We start from the raw sequence: 14,719 nt of genomic DNA on the forward strand, positions 1-14,719 counted from the left end.
CGCGCGCATAATGATGTTTCTCTGGGAGCTGTAAAGGTGCTTTAATGGCCGCACCGGAGGCGTTTATGCAACCGCAAACGCTCGGCTAGCTCTGCTCCGCTCTCTCTCTCTCTCTCTCTCTCTCTCTCTCTCTCTCTCTCTCTCTCTCTCTCTCTCTCTCTCTCTCGATGGGACTGTTTTCTTTGCACTCCATTTAGAACAAAGACCAATGGAACAATGAGGCATTGATGGGCAGCTGCGACCTAGGGTGCTCGGGTCTTATTTATTTATTATTTGGCAGCTCGTGGGAACCGTTTCGCGAGCTTTTTGTGCGTTTTACACGACAGCCTTGCCGATTGCAATTGAGTAACGCAAATAATATACATTGCTCCAATTGCTCGCTCTGCAACAATGGAGAGTCGTGAATAATTAGTGTGCAATTAGCAAGCGCTGTGTCGCTATGATTGCTTGGCGCATTACGTCCCGAGAATCGAGTCCAGTTAACTCGACAATCAAGGTAAGGTATGTTTTCTTTTCCATTGTTTGCTTGAGATTAATACAGTGAAACAATAGATTTGTATTAAACTTTTCGCTAGGGGAGGACGACAATTTGGATCGTTGTATTAAGTCGCACGAAAATGATGAGGGCATCATGCTTTTAGTGCTTGCACTCAACTTACAAGCGGTTACTTGGCATAGAAGAAGGATGGTTACGGTTGTCATTGAGTGTGACGTGGTAAAAATTTCTTTCTCGATTCAATTTAGTCAAATATGAGAAAAATATTATACCACTAACAATGAGGTTATATTTTGTTTAATTTTGTATAGTCTTAACAGATTCAACCAGATGATGAAAAGGAAGACTGCTAGTTGATACATTGAATCAATGGAAGTTAAAAGCACATATGATTTATATATATCTATATGATATTTAAAGTGATAGTTAATCATGATGGCTCAAATTTAAGAGCTATAGAGTGTTCTAATTTTACCCAAAAGGGAATTTATGGAATAAATAGGTGATTGATGGATTAAATATCTGACCGGCAGAATATATTGTAAAAGTTGTTTAAACAAAAGAAAATAAAATTCCAGATAAACTTATATTTGAGTGTACGGCCAGAATGATTTTTAAAAATTGTGCAATTAAAACACGAAATGATTTTAGCACTGGTTTACATTGAAATTTTGGTTAATCCGCATCATTGATTGATTAATTAAAGTAAAAAGATTTCCCGTGAAGTAACGTTTTGAGCATTGCATCTTCCCATCTTTAACTGTATTAAAAGGGCACAAACCGACAAGTCACAGTTTGGGTCTGACTAAAAATACTGCCTCTCCCTCGCAGCTCAAAATGAGGAAGCATACTTACAGACTTTACTGTATATATTCTGAGAATATTTGTAACGAAAAAATATTGTTTAGACCACTAATAGAATCATTTGGTTGTGCCCTTGTTGGTGATTTGGAACGAGATATATGCTCGTATTTTATTGGAATCTTCAAGGTAAATAGGAATAAATATTTAAATTGTTCTTTCGCATCAATAAGTACCCACAAAAGCTTCCTGGAAATCAGAGCGAGTGCAATAGGCTTCTCTGGTATAGGCTAGACCGCGTTTCATTTAAGTTGCTCGCGGCTCCTTCCTTGAAGAGGCAATAAGTTTGCTCAAGTAACTTTCGGCCTAGCGCAACAAACAACACACGCTCCTCACGATCAAGCTACAGGTGAAGCGAGGCATATTATATGCGCATACATAGATTGTGCTTGCTTTGCAATATTAAGTTGGAGCATAGTTCTCTCCGTTGAGCGCGTGCGAACAATGTTTTGTTTCAAGGAGCTCAACGAGAGATACGAACTTTACTCATAATTGACTTCCTTAGCGACGGTTCATTCGGTGCGTTATTTACCCAATTAATCTTGAATGCTGGATAATATTAGTTTCCAAAGTATTTGCGCGTCTGGTGGTGCGCGCGCGAGCATCTAAGGGCGGCGCGCATTAATTAGTAAAATGCGCTCGCATGTTTTAATGGTTTCAGACGCCTGGCTAATTCGCAGCTATTAATAATTTAGCCTCCTGATTCGTTCATTAATTAAGAGCTGCAGTGAATTATGCGGATAAGTGCGCGCACTCTATTTTGATTAATGGCGTCTATCTGCCTGGCGCGGCCTTTTTCGCTCCGATTTATTCGCCCGGCTGTTTAGCGTTCGGTGTGGCACTCTCGTTAATGTGACGAGAGCGCTTTTGCATAATTGCTCCCAGCCTACTACGGATGATTGAGCCATTTTTCGCGCTCGTTTGTCAATGGGCCGCAATTGGATCCGTTTATGGTGTGTGTGTGCGGGTTAAAAACGATTGTGTCAAACATGCTGCTACCTGCTGATGCGCCATTTATCAATGCAAAATGTGCGCCATTTGCCTTAGCACCTGTCTGCTTGATGTTTGATGCACTCACAACTGTTCGAATGGTAGCGTGGAGAAGAAAAAAGATGACTCCACTTCAGCGAAATCAATTCTTTCTCGGAGTGCTTTGTTTCATTATTCATATAAATAACTAGCAATTAGTTTTACATGACTCAAAGTTTCTTTCCCGTCACAGCTTTAATTAGAGCGTTGACGGATACATTGCGAAGTGGAGCGATTGAGAAACGCGCTAAACTTAAACCCAGCAAGATGAAAAGTTTGCTGATTACTACTTGCTGCTGCTGTAGTCAGTTGTTGGGCTGACAATGTAAGGCATGAGTTGGTAGTTCAAAGAAAAGACACCAACATTAATAACGATGCATTATGATGCATTATTTATAATTGTAATTTTATTTTAAGCTATTTATGTCGTTGTTTTAGACATTGTAATTATTAACTAATATGTAAGAAAGAACATGTTATAAATAAAAATTTAAAAGTTTATTGTCATATTTGAAATGGTGCAGAATAAACTCTTAGTCAGATCAGAAAACTCGAAACTCATTACTAAAGTCATTGAAGCGCAATTTGCGATTTCCATAGCCTATTTATAGGCTAGAAAATATCTTAAAAATTGTCTTTATTAAATGTCAGATATACATATACGATTGAACGAAAGCTGGCTCTTTAAATCGATTCTAAATATAAATTTTCAAGATTTAGGGTATAGAGCTTTGTAACTTGGTAACATGACCAAAAATATTTATGTAAAGCTGATGATTTTTTTCATCGTAGAAAAGTGAACAAAGTCGATGACTTTTTAAAACGTATAGAGAAATATTTTTCTTCGTTAATTTTGAAGGAGCTGCTTCACAATTTTTTTGTTTTGTTTTGTTTCATGCAACTTCTCAAGTTTGTATGAATGAAATATTGAAAGGATTGAAAGACAAAGTCAAGCTTTAGAAACGTTAGAAAGAAACGTGATAACTTTTGCCAGCGCATTCACCATTCACCGCATTCGCTTTGGCTTGATATAAGTGAGCGAAGGTGCGAAATTAATTTCTCTCAACAAATGGCAAAAGAGGCAGAAAAACGAACCCGTGGTCGTAACGTGTCAAAACAAGCTGGTAACGGTGTCGTAATCGCGCCGTCGGCACCTTCCACAATAATGATATTCAAATCCAGTGTGACTTATTGACGATTTATTCAGGCCGAGCGCGATATTGAAAAATTTCGCAGACTCCAAAGCCAAAAAAAGTGGCGGAGGCGAGGCGGATAACTGAATGAAATCGTCGCCTTTTTCTACGCGTATTTTTATCGGTCGCTCGCGAGCAGCGTTATCAAAAAGGCGCAGGCCGAAGTGAAAGTAGCTTGCTTGCTCTCTTTTCCGCGTCTCTCCAACCCAGCCGAATTTTAAATATACCCATGCACTGCACACACACTCAGGCCTCTCGTCGAGTAATAAGATAAATTTTGATGCCCCCTCTCTTTCTCACTTTAAATAGATTAAAAAGACATTAAGTTACGGCCGCTAGCTGGCTGCGGCGCTGTGAATTATGGAGCGAGTGTCTTTTAACAAAAACCTAAATTTTCGCCTGGAAAATGATCCACTGGCTGGGCTCTCGTCTCACGCTTGCACACACGAGAAAGGAAGGAAAAGGGTTGCCAGCCCTAGGCGTTTTATATCCCCCAGTCTGAAACCCGACACTTGGTGGCGGCAGAAATTCAATAATAAGTCAAATTCGGGAGCACGCGACTGCCGCGCGCTGTAATTGATTGCGAGCGGCAGCGTCAAGGAAAATAATTTCCGACTTGCCGCGTGCGTCAAAAACACACACACACACACACATCGGCGCGGGAAGGGCCTTAATTGCTCTAGTCAATAAACTCAATTTCCATGTGAAATGCGTTAAAACTGGCGTGCCCGCCCGCGAGGAATATTTTCTCAATAAACATTCTTCGCAGAGCGCTACTGGCGCCTGATTTAAGAGCCTCGACTGTTTTCCCGGCGGTCTCTGTGGTGCTCCGCCTGGATTTTTTTCATTCTCCAAGGAAGCCATTAATTGGAAATCAAAACAAACACCGCGCGTCCCCACGAATCTTGTTTTAGCCAGAACGAATTATTTCCTGAGCAAACAGCTGATGGGAAATTGTCGTTCGAAGAGAGAAAAAATACACGAAAGCTTTTCGACGCGGGGAAGTAATTTCAAACAGGACATTCAAATTATCTGATACCCACCCTTCGGCTCGCAAGTTTGCCCGCAAATATAAATTTGCGCGTCTTTTTGCCATGCCCGTGCTGAGTCAGTAAGTCAAGCGGGAAGCAAAGGAAAGGAAATTCAAATTCTTCTGGTTGTGTAAAAAATTCTCGAAGCAGACAAGCGGCAGCCAGCAACTTTCCTTTTGAGGCGGCGCGGGAAGCGCGCAGTATTTCATGCGCTCTGCTCGCCCCATCCCCCATATATACCTGATGTCTCCATATGCTGCACTCTCTCGCGAAGACTAAAATAACTCGAGCCGCCCTAACACGGGGAATAACACCCTTTTTTGCGCCATAAGTCATAACTATGCAGAAGGCACACACTTGCCATGCCGAGACGGTGGCTCTTTTTTGTTCCGATTTCTCAGCTCAATTTTACGTTATCGCGTTAAATTTGTCACAGTCTGCTCTAGGAGGGCGGCGGTTTCTTGTTTGTTGCGCCACTGACAGATTGGAATTCAAAAGTGGCAATTGTTTTTTTTTTCAGGAAGCAGGAAGCTGATCCCATTTAATTGGTTGGTTTGGAACTCAATTTTTAGATTCCATTCATATCAAACAGCAAGAAATGAATGCTAAAAACTGCAAACAATTAGAAACACCTCTTATCCCTCTAAAATTTTGTTGATTGAAATAATATATTTGAAAAAACTGTCATTGTGTGATTCACATAAGTACGAAATTCCAAAAAGTATCTCCTACGAACCAAATATAGGATTATACTAATTCTGCGCGTTCATTAATTTAATAATAAAAGGCTTCATCCTATTCAACTTCAGTAAAATGAAGTAAAAATTAAAACTACTGATATACTTCATGAAATGTTAAAAAAAATCTGCAAAATGCTTAGAAGGTTTTCCTCATATTTCCAGTAGAGTTTATGAGATAACTATAAGGACAGAAAATAATTACTAGGGATTCGAGAGTGGGCCAAATATCCATTGAAGGGTAAGAGTAAGAATAAGGAAATTGCAATTTTCTTATTGAAGGTTATGCTGATTTGTGGTTACTAATAAGCTCGTTCAGATAAAAGGATTGTGGCAGAGACAAGGATACATGATTTTTAGGTTTATTATTTCCTTTGGCTGACGATGCTATACTCTTATTATTTGTAAATCCAACAATTATTGTCCCAAAAAAATTGTTGGACGAATAGTGTCGGTACCCGGTCTATGTAATTTAAAGAATATAATTATTGTTGGACATATATACCAGTCGATGGGAAGTCACAGAAACCAACAATCAGGTTAACAGGACTTCCGTTTTTACTGATCTCAAACAACAATTAGCCACCATTATAAATTTGTTTCTTTGTTATTTATCTAAAAAAATTCTCGCAAACCACCATGATCTTCTACTTGTTGCGCAAAATTTTTGAAGTCTTTCTGGGTAACCCACAACTCGATGACCTACAAGAGGCGTGTGAAAATTTGAAATGTGCCAAGGAGCACTGCGAAAGGGAATTATCTTCTGCTAGAATGGCGCTAGACGAGATGAGAGTGCTACTAAACAGTGCTAGTCAGGCTTACAAAGACGTACTTGCAGAAAACACACAGCTCAGAGGTCATGTTGATGATTTGGAGGAGCAAATCAAATCATTGGTGAGTGAGTGCCAAGACTTGAAAAATAGACTGAAGGCTATTCTTGAAGAGACTCGGGATAAAATTGAAACGGTATGTAAATGGTTCATTCTTCAAACTGGAAGTGTAATTGGTGTATATCTTAAAAGATCCAGAGCAAGGCGAGTTCTGAGGCTATCGGAAATGCGCAGGAAATCGCTGAGCTCAAAACTAATTTGAGAGAAGTGGAACACCAGGCACAGAAGAAGGTCCGAGAGGACAGCATCGCGAAGAAGCAGCTCGTTAAGGAGTTGGAAACAACGAAGAAAGACCTCAGTGCTGTCCAAAGCCAATTGAAATCTCTGAAGGAAGAAAATGGTGTCCTGAAAAAGAAGGCCAACGAAGGAGAAGCAGCCAAAAAATCCGTTGGCGTGCTAAATGCCAAACTTACCAAGAGCGTTACAGTGGCAAAGAAGTCGTCAGCGATTATCGATGAGTATGAACAAACTTAAATTACTTAAAAAGTTTTATTTGAAGTATAAATGATTGGGGAAATGTATACGTCTATTTTGATTAAATCGCAATATTTTTAAGCAAATATAATATACATTCAAATTTAAATTTCATATTCTAAAAGTGGATTCCGGAGAGTAAAATATTATATTTATAAAAACTGTAAATAATTGTTGAGTGTTGAACGAGATAACTGTCAAAGTTTTAATAAAAACGTTTTATTTTTAATATTTGCACAGCCTGCAAAGAGCGTTGGAAAGATGTAATGACTTGGAGAAGCGTTTGAATCAAAAGGACAAGGAGCTGTACTCCACGAAGAATAGACTTATGACCCTGGAAAAACAGCTGAGTTTGGATCAAAGAGGCGCACTGAACATGCTTGAGCTCACCGACCTCACCACAGCAATTATGAATGGCGGCGACCAGGCCCAGGGCAACGGCGAGAAGAATGAAATCGCCAAGAATCCCCGCAATCAGTGATATAGATATACTGCGTAATAAACATGCAGCAGCACTGGTTTCGCATTTATTTATACATATTTTTTCCTCGAAGTGGAGCCTAATTGCAGCTAGCAGGGCGTGTAATACGTCGCGTCAAGTGCCGTGTGGAAAAGGGTGTGCGTCTACGCGACCGTTGACTTGTGGCGCAAACATGTCAGGCGGCTTTTGAAATATTTGTATTCCAGCGGGCACACGCGCACTTATTCTCTTACACGCACTCACTCACGCATGCGAAAGGCTCGTTCAAATAACAAGAGAGTGCAGAGCCGACGACGCAGCAATATATTAACCCTTTGGCCGACGTTTCGCACAAATATTTCCTCGCGGCCGCGCGTGTATAATAAAGTGGAGGCAGAAAAGTGAGCGTGTAGGTCTGGTGTCCGGCGAACCAACTGACTGCGTGACGCGAAATAAACGCTGCTGATATTTTTACAGCTCACTACCCTTATTCAGCCGAATTTAGGATGCATGAAAATTGCCGCTATCATAATTCGTCGCGACTCAGCGGCAGACCGGCCGGCCTGGGCATAAATTCGAGGGTGCGACGATATTCATGCGATGTCTTGCAGGAAGGATTAAAAAGAGCAGCTCTGTGCTCCTTTTGTGGTCGGGCCGGCTTATGTAATTATTATTTCCAGAAGCAAAAGCAGCTATTGTGTAGGGATTATTATAGCGAAAGATTAATCGGTGTCAAGCTTGGTCCTCTAATATTATTACTGGAGCGGCGGCGGGCGGCACAGGCAGCGGCGGCGACTCCACCCTTTTTCCCGAGCCAGCCGCCGACTTTTTTAAGTCCTTTGTCTTGCAGTGTGGGATGATCAATAGAAAAGCGGCGGTGGCGAACCTTTTCCCTCTCTCGCTCTCCACTCGGCTCCTCTAATGTGCACCCATTATGATTATTATTTTTCTGGCTAATACGTTAATCAATAGCGGCTGGCCCAACGGCTTCCTAAGTGTTTGCGAGCTAGGGGGCCGAAACGCGAGATCTTCGCCGGGCGTAATTGAAACCCGTCGGACGCCGGGCTTATGGCCTGACGGACCGTCCGATTTTTTGCTAATTAGCCGTGATTACGTCAGGAGCGGATTTAAAAGCGATCCTTAAACAGACGCCCCAGCCAAGAGAAAAGAGCTGCCAGGGTTTATACTGCTCTTGCAAGGAGCAAGTTGATGTATTTCGCTCCACTGAAAAAGGAGCGAGCGCAAGCGACTAACACTCGCGCGCGCTTCACGAGTGTCGGAAAGAGACTTTTAATTACGTAATGGAGGCAGAATCGTCTTGACAATCGATACACGTGCCTAATTGCACACCAGGCGAGTTGCACACGGGATGCGACGGCTTCATTAACAAGAGCGAACATTTGCCACCTTAATTCTCTAATATCACACACACACACGGCTTGCGCAGATGGCAAATGCGCCAAGCGAATCTGGCAATTAAGCATTTGGAATTAGAGCGGCTCGCCAGTGAAGATGCGGAGGCAGAATATGGCACTTTATTAATTTACGACATCACTTCTCATGTAATGAGGCGCCGCGCAAAAGTTGCATAATAAACTTTGTTGCTCGTGTTCTGCGAGGTAAGTAGCTGTAATTAGCGCAAATCAAGCTCTTGCCTATCAAGATGTAGTAAACAGAAAAGCCGATTTGTAAAGCTTGTTCGCAGTTGCGAAGCGGGTATTTGCTAATCCCGCAAAGACACAATTTATAGTTTGCATAGAATGACGTTTTTGGTCTTGTTACTGACCAGACTTACTAGAGTAAAATATTATTTGAAATATTTCTCTTGCTCAATATCTTGGTTAAATTTTTACAAGCTCTCTGTACTTATTTAAATACATTTTCTCTGTAGTTGAGCAGCTAAATTCTATGTTTTTGAGACAAGAAGGTTAGGAAAAATATTACTTTCTTAGTTTATATAGACTTTGTAATTTGTAATCCATTTTACTCAAAACCTTTAAAGCAACCTTCATTTAATTCTTTAAAATTTTGCAAAATAATGTAATTATCTACTGTTTGAGTAGTCTCATCTCGATTAATACTCATCTTTGCACACAAAGCATATAGCCTCTTGTAAATTGACGAGCAAAAACTAATGGACTGTTGCACTTTACCTTTATTTCTCTCTGAAACAAAGGGACAAACAGAGATAAAATGAAGGATGCAGGATCTTGATATTGCTGTGACGCTCCCAGCTAAAAGCTTTGCATGCAGGATACAATTATGACCGAGTGCATATTTATGCAGGTGCATGCTATGCACGGTGTGCATGCATGCTTGATGTTTGCTGATTAGGATCGGCGCTCACCTCTTTGAGCACAAACAAGCCAGGCAATATTCTACGCGTCGAGTCGGACTCAAAATGAATCTGGACTGCTTGGCTATATTGAAACGACGAGAGCCTGTAGCCTTGCTTCGTGAAATAGAGGAAAGCTCAGCGCTATAATGCTGTTAGCACAGCTAAATTATTATTACATCATCCGCTCTATTTTATACGCGCCATACGGATTCAGGCGTATTGTTCTACTGTAAATTCACAAATTTGACATGAATGAATATTTATTGATGCCTCAGGGTAGTTGAAATGCAAGCGCAAGCATTTGCTTTGTTGATAATCGGGATAACAAAATGTCTAGACTAAGAGTGAATTACAAAGAAGAAATAAATTGGATGCTTCTTTCATCTGGAACTCCACTTTTCTAATAGAAAACTACAGTCTCGGGTTAATTAAGCTTCATTTTTAATATCTCACGGGAGATAACTTAAACGTTTCATTGAATGCAGTATTCAGGATCAGCGGACAAGGATAGTAATCACTTTGTTAGATGAAGTTGACACTGTGGAGAGAGTCAATCAGCGGCCCCATTGTCCGCAGGAATATCGGTCAAATCACGCGTCAAATTATTCGGCCGGCCTCTCTGCACGCACACAGCCAAAAGCACATTTTACGCGTACATCTGTACCCACGCGCTCACTTGACGAGCGCGCGCAGAGTTAATTTTCTCGCAACGGAGCCTTGTAATTGAATTCGCCGGCAGGACAGATGTGATTTAATCAAATTATTCATTTCGCCGGCCGCATTTTGGAAATTGGATGTGCGTCCGTCCGGTTTGGCTGGTCAGCCAGTCAGGCAAGCAGGCAGCATCGCGTCGAGTGTTTTGCAGCGCGGCCGAGCTCTTATTTTCCTTTCTCTGTGTGTTTATTCCATTAAAAAAGGCCATCAGCCGCAACAACAGCCGGGTAGCCAGGCACTCCTCTTTTATGCGCCCTTTCTTTTATTGGGTTCGCCACCAGCAGATGCTTATCGCCCGCTGCCGTGCCGCGCCGGCCGATCTGTTAATGGATTTGTCACATAATCTCAACTTTTTGCTCACCCGCCCCCGCACCCCCTAAATATCATTAGCCAGCGCCGGCGGCTTCCAATTATTTATCAACATCTTGCGACTAATGGACTTGAAAAGTAATTAATATCACGGCGGGCCGAGTGCGAAACTTGACGAGCAGCGACGGCCGCCCTTTCGGCAGCCCTAGGAGTCGTAAAGACAACAGCGGCATTTCAAAGGGGAAAAACAAAGCCAGCCCTCCGCCGGGCGCACGCCAAGGAAAAAAGAGAGCAGCAGAAAAATTAAATTGTTCTCCATGCCTCGCCTCCTTTTCATCTGCTCTTCATTCAAACGCTGTTTTTATTTCCTCTGCCAGCCCCAAAGTGATTCAATTATGAGCATAATGAAAAATTTCTCGCTCCCGAGATGTTTTTATTTTGCGACAGTCTTGGCTGAGTGAAGTGCTGCCGCGCCTTCTCTTCATTCCCCAACCAAAATGAGAGGCTATGTACTATGTAGCTCTCCGACGCCGCGCTGGGTGTAGTAAACAGACTAAAATTGAATCTGACTCAGTCAGACTTGCATAATTAATTTCATTGGGACACCAATCAATGTAATGCCTATCGCCAAGCTATTTAAAAATATTTCCACTTTATTACAGTTTTAATAATTTGAACGCTACCCCACAATCGGCTTAGAGCAAAGTTACGAATTACTATACTTAATACAGTTTTGGGGTATACATCTGATTTCTTTACAGACACAAAATAAGCACAAATTACGTAGGTTTAAGACATTTTAGCCTTCCATAAAATTGTCTAAAACAGTCAATAGAGCACAAAACCATCTGAAATGGTTATTAAACATTTAAATCACCTGCAAATTCCTTTTAAAACGCTCCATACCGTCAAGAGATTTGGTGCAGTAATGTGTTTTTTCTTCAAAAAAGCAACTTATCCATAGTTGAAACATTTACAAGTTACATTAGATTTCAATCATTTTATCGAACACCGTTGGTGTTTGCTAACAATAGCAAAGTTACGGGAAAAATACATTATTTGTGATGGTGATATTATTCTTTTTCTTTTTCTTGTGTATAAGACAGCTTGAGACAGTGTGTCATGAAACGTTATTCACCATGCAGTATTCGCTTTAGTTCTTTACTAGGAGCGCTCAACTACACTTTGCATTTACACTTATCAGAAGCATCCAAATAAAATATGGTAACCATGGCAGGCATATTGGAAATAAATGAAACCAGGGTTCATCCTCGTTGCTTAAATTTATGGGAGGCATGTCTGGTAAAAATCTGGATTAGTTTTCAAGGCCTACTTATTTAGGGCGGAAAAAACAGGTGCCTTTAATAAGGGGTTTCTGTTGGTTATTCAATTTCTCGGCACAAAAGGTTAAAAAATTCGCTCCACATCAAAATCTCCTAAATGACGCCAAATACCGGCTTAGTATGTTTCATGTCGAAAAAACCCAAGTCGCAATAAACATGTATGAATAAGTATAATATATGTAAAATTTTAATTACAGTGTAAAATATAGGATGATTTAAGGACCCTAAAGCTTTTTATCTTTTCTTTTCCTTCTTTCTCTACAATTTATTGTTGATCGAAGGGTCAATGCCATCTCAATTAAAATGGTTTAATTTTACAGAAAGCGTTTATGTTCTGACTAACAACCAATCTTTGGTATTTCGAAGTTCTTGCACTCTAAAGGTGAGAAAGAGGGATGATTTATCAGGTTGAATTTGAGCCATTTTTAATGTTTACACGTTAAATCACTCGCGTCGTTTGCTTTTAACCTGCAGAAGATGCATTTCTTCCATATTAATGGGGTTGAAGGGGGTTGACACCTTTTGACTGTTTCACCTATCTAGGAGAGGTCATGACGAGTCAAACGGTGTGCAGTTTTTGTAAATCAATAATGCTTAGAAGCCTAGAATTGGTGAAAACGACTTTTATTTCAGAGGCCATCGTAATAAAAAAACTGTTTCGACTAAGTCTCGAGTTCTAACAGCCTCAAATAAAAAAAATTGCACGCCGTTCGACTCGTCTTCACACTTTATGATGCACTGAAGTAGTTTAAGAGCGTTAAACACTCATCTTTGTTGTGCAGTGAGGTGAAAACAATTGAAGATGCAAAATATCTTGTTTTTTAGGGTGCAAAAAGGGGCTATAGGGGACACCCTTACACTATACTTTGACTATCTAGGGGAGGTTGAGACTAGCCTAGTGGTACTTTGGGTTTTTAAATGTAAAATCATTAGGAGCTGATATTTGGGAGTGAGATAATTTTTTACAAAACCTAAAAACAAATTTTCGTTGTTTTATTTTCTAATAAAAAACACGTTACGAAGACACCACTTCATATTCTGACGATTCTAGACAAAATTTTTACTCTCGAAAAATGGCAATGTCGAAAGCTTTTTCAAATTTGACTTTCAATTTAAAAACCAAAATTAGTGACCTTGACCTTGGAACTACTGCTATAAAATCTGCATAAAATCTGTTTGTTTAGACCGGACGAGTTCAACGGTACCCAAATTATTGTCCTACGACCAGCCTGAACAAAGTTACGTTTTACTCAAAATCCCGACTTTTTTACTTTTATAATGCCCAAATAACCCGCAAAAATGGTAGGGTTTTCTCAACGATTTTCCGGTCAATAAGAGTAGAACTGCGGCACACAAAAGCCATCAATTGTAGGACCCCAGAACAAGTTTTTGCTGCTTCCAGAAAAATTTGCTGTCGTATAATTAAAAATTCTTTCTTATTGTTAGACAAATCCACATCATGGCATCATGAGCATTCTACAATAATTATATTATTTTGATTTAAGATTTATTTTTAAAGACTTCTAAAACTTACCATTTTTGAAAAAGTCAGTTTCACCTTTTGAATTTTCATTTTAATCTCTTTAAATATCATCGAACTTTGAAAAAAAAATGAAATTTTTCACCTGTAAAACTCGTTCTGAAGAAGTTGGCGAACGACTAATGCGTTTCCCTCGTTAAAGCCCATCCATCAAGAAATACTGCACTAGAAAAGTTGTGAGAGTTTCTTGTTAACTCAGTAATATTCAGTACTCAGGAAATAATTAAGAAAAGTGGGAGTTACTCAGTGTTTGCGAAGCAACGGGAAAATTTAATTTCACTGTGAGCAGCACTTGGCAATCATTCAGAGCTGCGTTTTGTGTTGCTCCGCACTGCGAAGGTGGATGAAGAAGAAGTGTAAAACAAAGTCTGCGTGCATTACACGTCCGCCGCCGGCGCTGCATTTAAAAGCACACGCGCGCGCAAACAGAGAAACATGGCCATTAGATGCGTGGCAGGCAAAGTCGGCTCAGCCTTGCGTACACACAAACACACACAAGCATAAATATTTTAATCCGGCAGAGCACTCCGATTTTCCATTAAAATTCGCCTCATAAATCAGCAGCATTCGCATTAGCAGCGAGTCGCCGTGTCAAAGGCACGCGCGCACTTGGCCCGGCAGCGACTAAAACAAACGCGCGCGCCCTGCACCGCTCCGCTCAGCTCTGCGCTGGCCCAAATTCAATTATCCCTTTTTGCCTAGGCGTGGTTAATTGCAAAATGAGCACGAAAAACGCTTACCTTGCACGGTGAGCAGGGCGAAAAAAGCGACGCCGGCGAGACAGAGGTTGGGCTGCATTTTGAAAAATGACGTCTCCGCGACGGCTGACTCTCGAGTTTTTGCTTGCACTCACTGAGATCGGAGCATGGCGAGCGGCGGCCGCAGGACGAGGGGTGCGTGTGCTCTGCGACGGGGTCGGAGCCGAACTGACGCGAGCCGCGAGAGCGCCCGTGCTCCGCCACCCGCCCGCCTGCTGCTCCCGAGCACCGACGAGAGCGCCCCAGCCAGCCGGACTCGCGTCGAGATCTCCCTCCAGCGCAAAACATGCCGATCGCGATGATGAATTGCACGGCTCCGCACCGAAGTCGAATTTGGCACGACACACCGTCTTATTTATCGCACCCAATTAGGCTCAACTACGTATATTTGTCTCTTTGTTTTAGTTGCTCTACGTGCTGAGCGAGGAACGTGCACCATTTCAGTCATCCCAGTCAACTTGGAAATTGAATGCGTGTTTTTTAATTTGATCGCAACGAACCGTGGATTAAAGTTTTGTTTTTAAAAGCAAACTTCGGGTCTCAAAT

General features: G+C 41.2%; 2 protein-coding genes across 2 annotated transcripts in view; one reads left to right on the forward strand and one right to left on the reverse strand.

Annotated features, from left to right (window-relative positions):
* Window positions 1-14,357, reverse strand: part of LOC135947983 (uncharacterized) — a 103,461-nt gene extending 89,104 nt beyond the window's left edge. The window contains exon 1 of the mRNA XM_065497009.1: window positions 14,156-14,357. Within this exon, the coding sequence (XP_065353081.1) occupies window positions 14,156-14,213 (58 nt within the window). The 5' untranslated portion in view covers window positions 14,214-14,357. The remainder of the gene's footprint in view (window positions 1-14,155) is intronic.
* On the forward strand, window positions 6,026-7,192 carry LOC135934682 (calcium-binding and coiled-coil domain-containing protein 1-like). The gene is made up of 3 exons (XM_065476601.1): window positions 6,026-6,313; window positions 6,370-6,695; window positions 6,952-7,192. Exons 1-3 carry the CDS (start codon window positions 6,119-6,121, stop codon window positions 7,190-7,192), a joined length of 762 nt encoding a protein of 253 aa, XP_065332673.1. The 5' UTR covers window positions 6,026-6,118.
* Window positions 14,358-14,719: the final 362 nt, after the last annotated feature.

The sequence above is a fragment of the Cloeon dipterum genome, chromosome 1, assembly GCF_949628265.1.
Source record: "Cloeon dipterum chromosome 1, ieCloDipt1.1, whole genome shotgun sequence".
In the NCBI taxonomy this organism is placed as follows: Eukaryota; Metazoa; Arthropoda; class Insecta; order Ephemeroptera; family Baetidae; genus Cloeon; species Cloeon dipterum.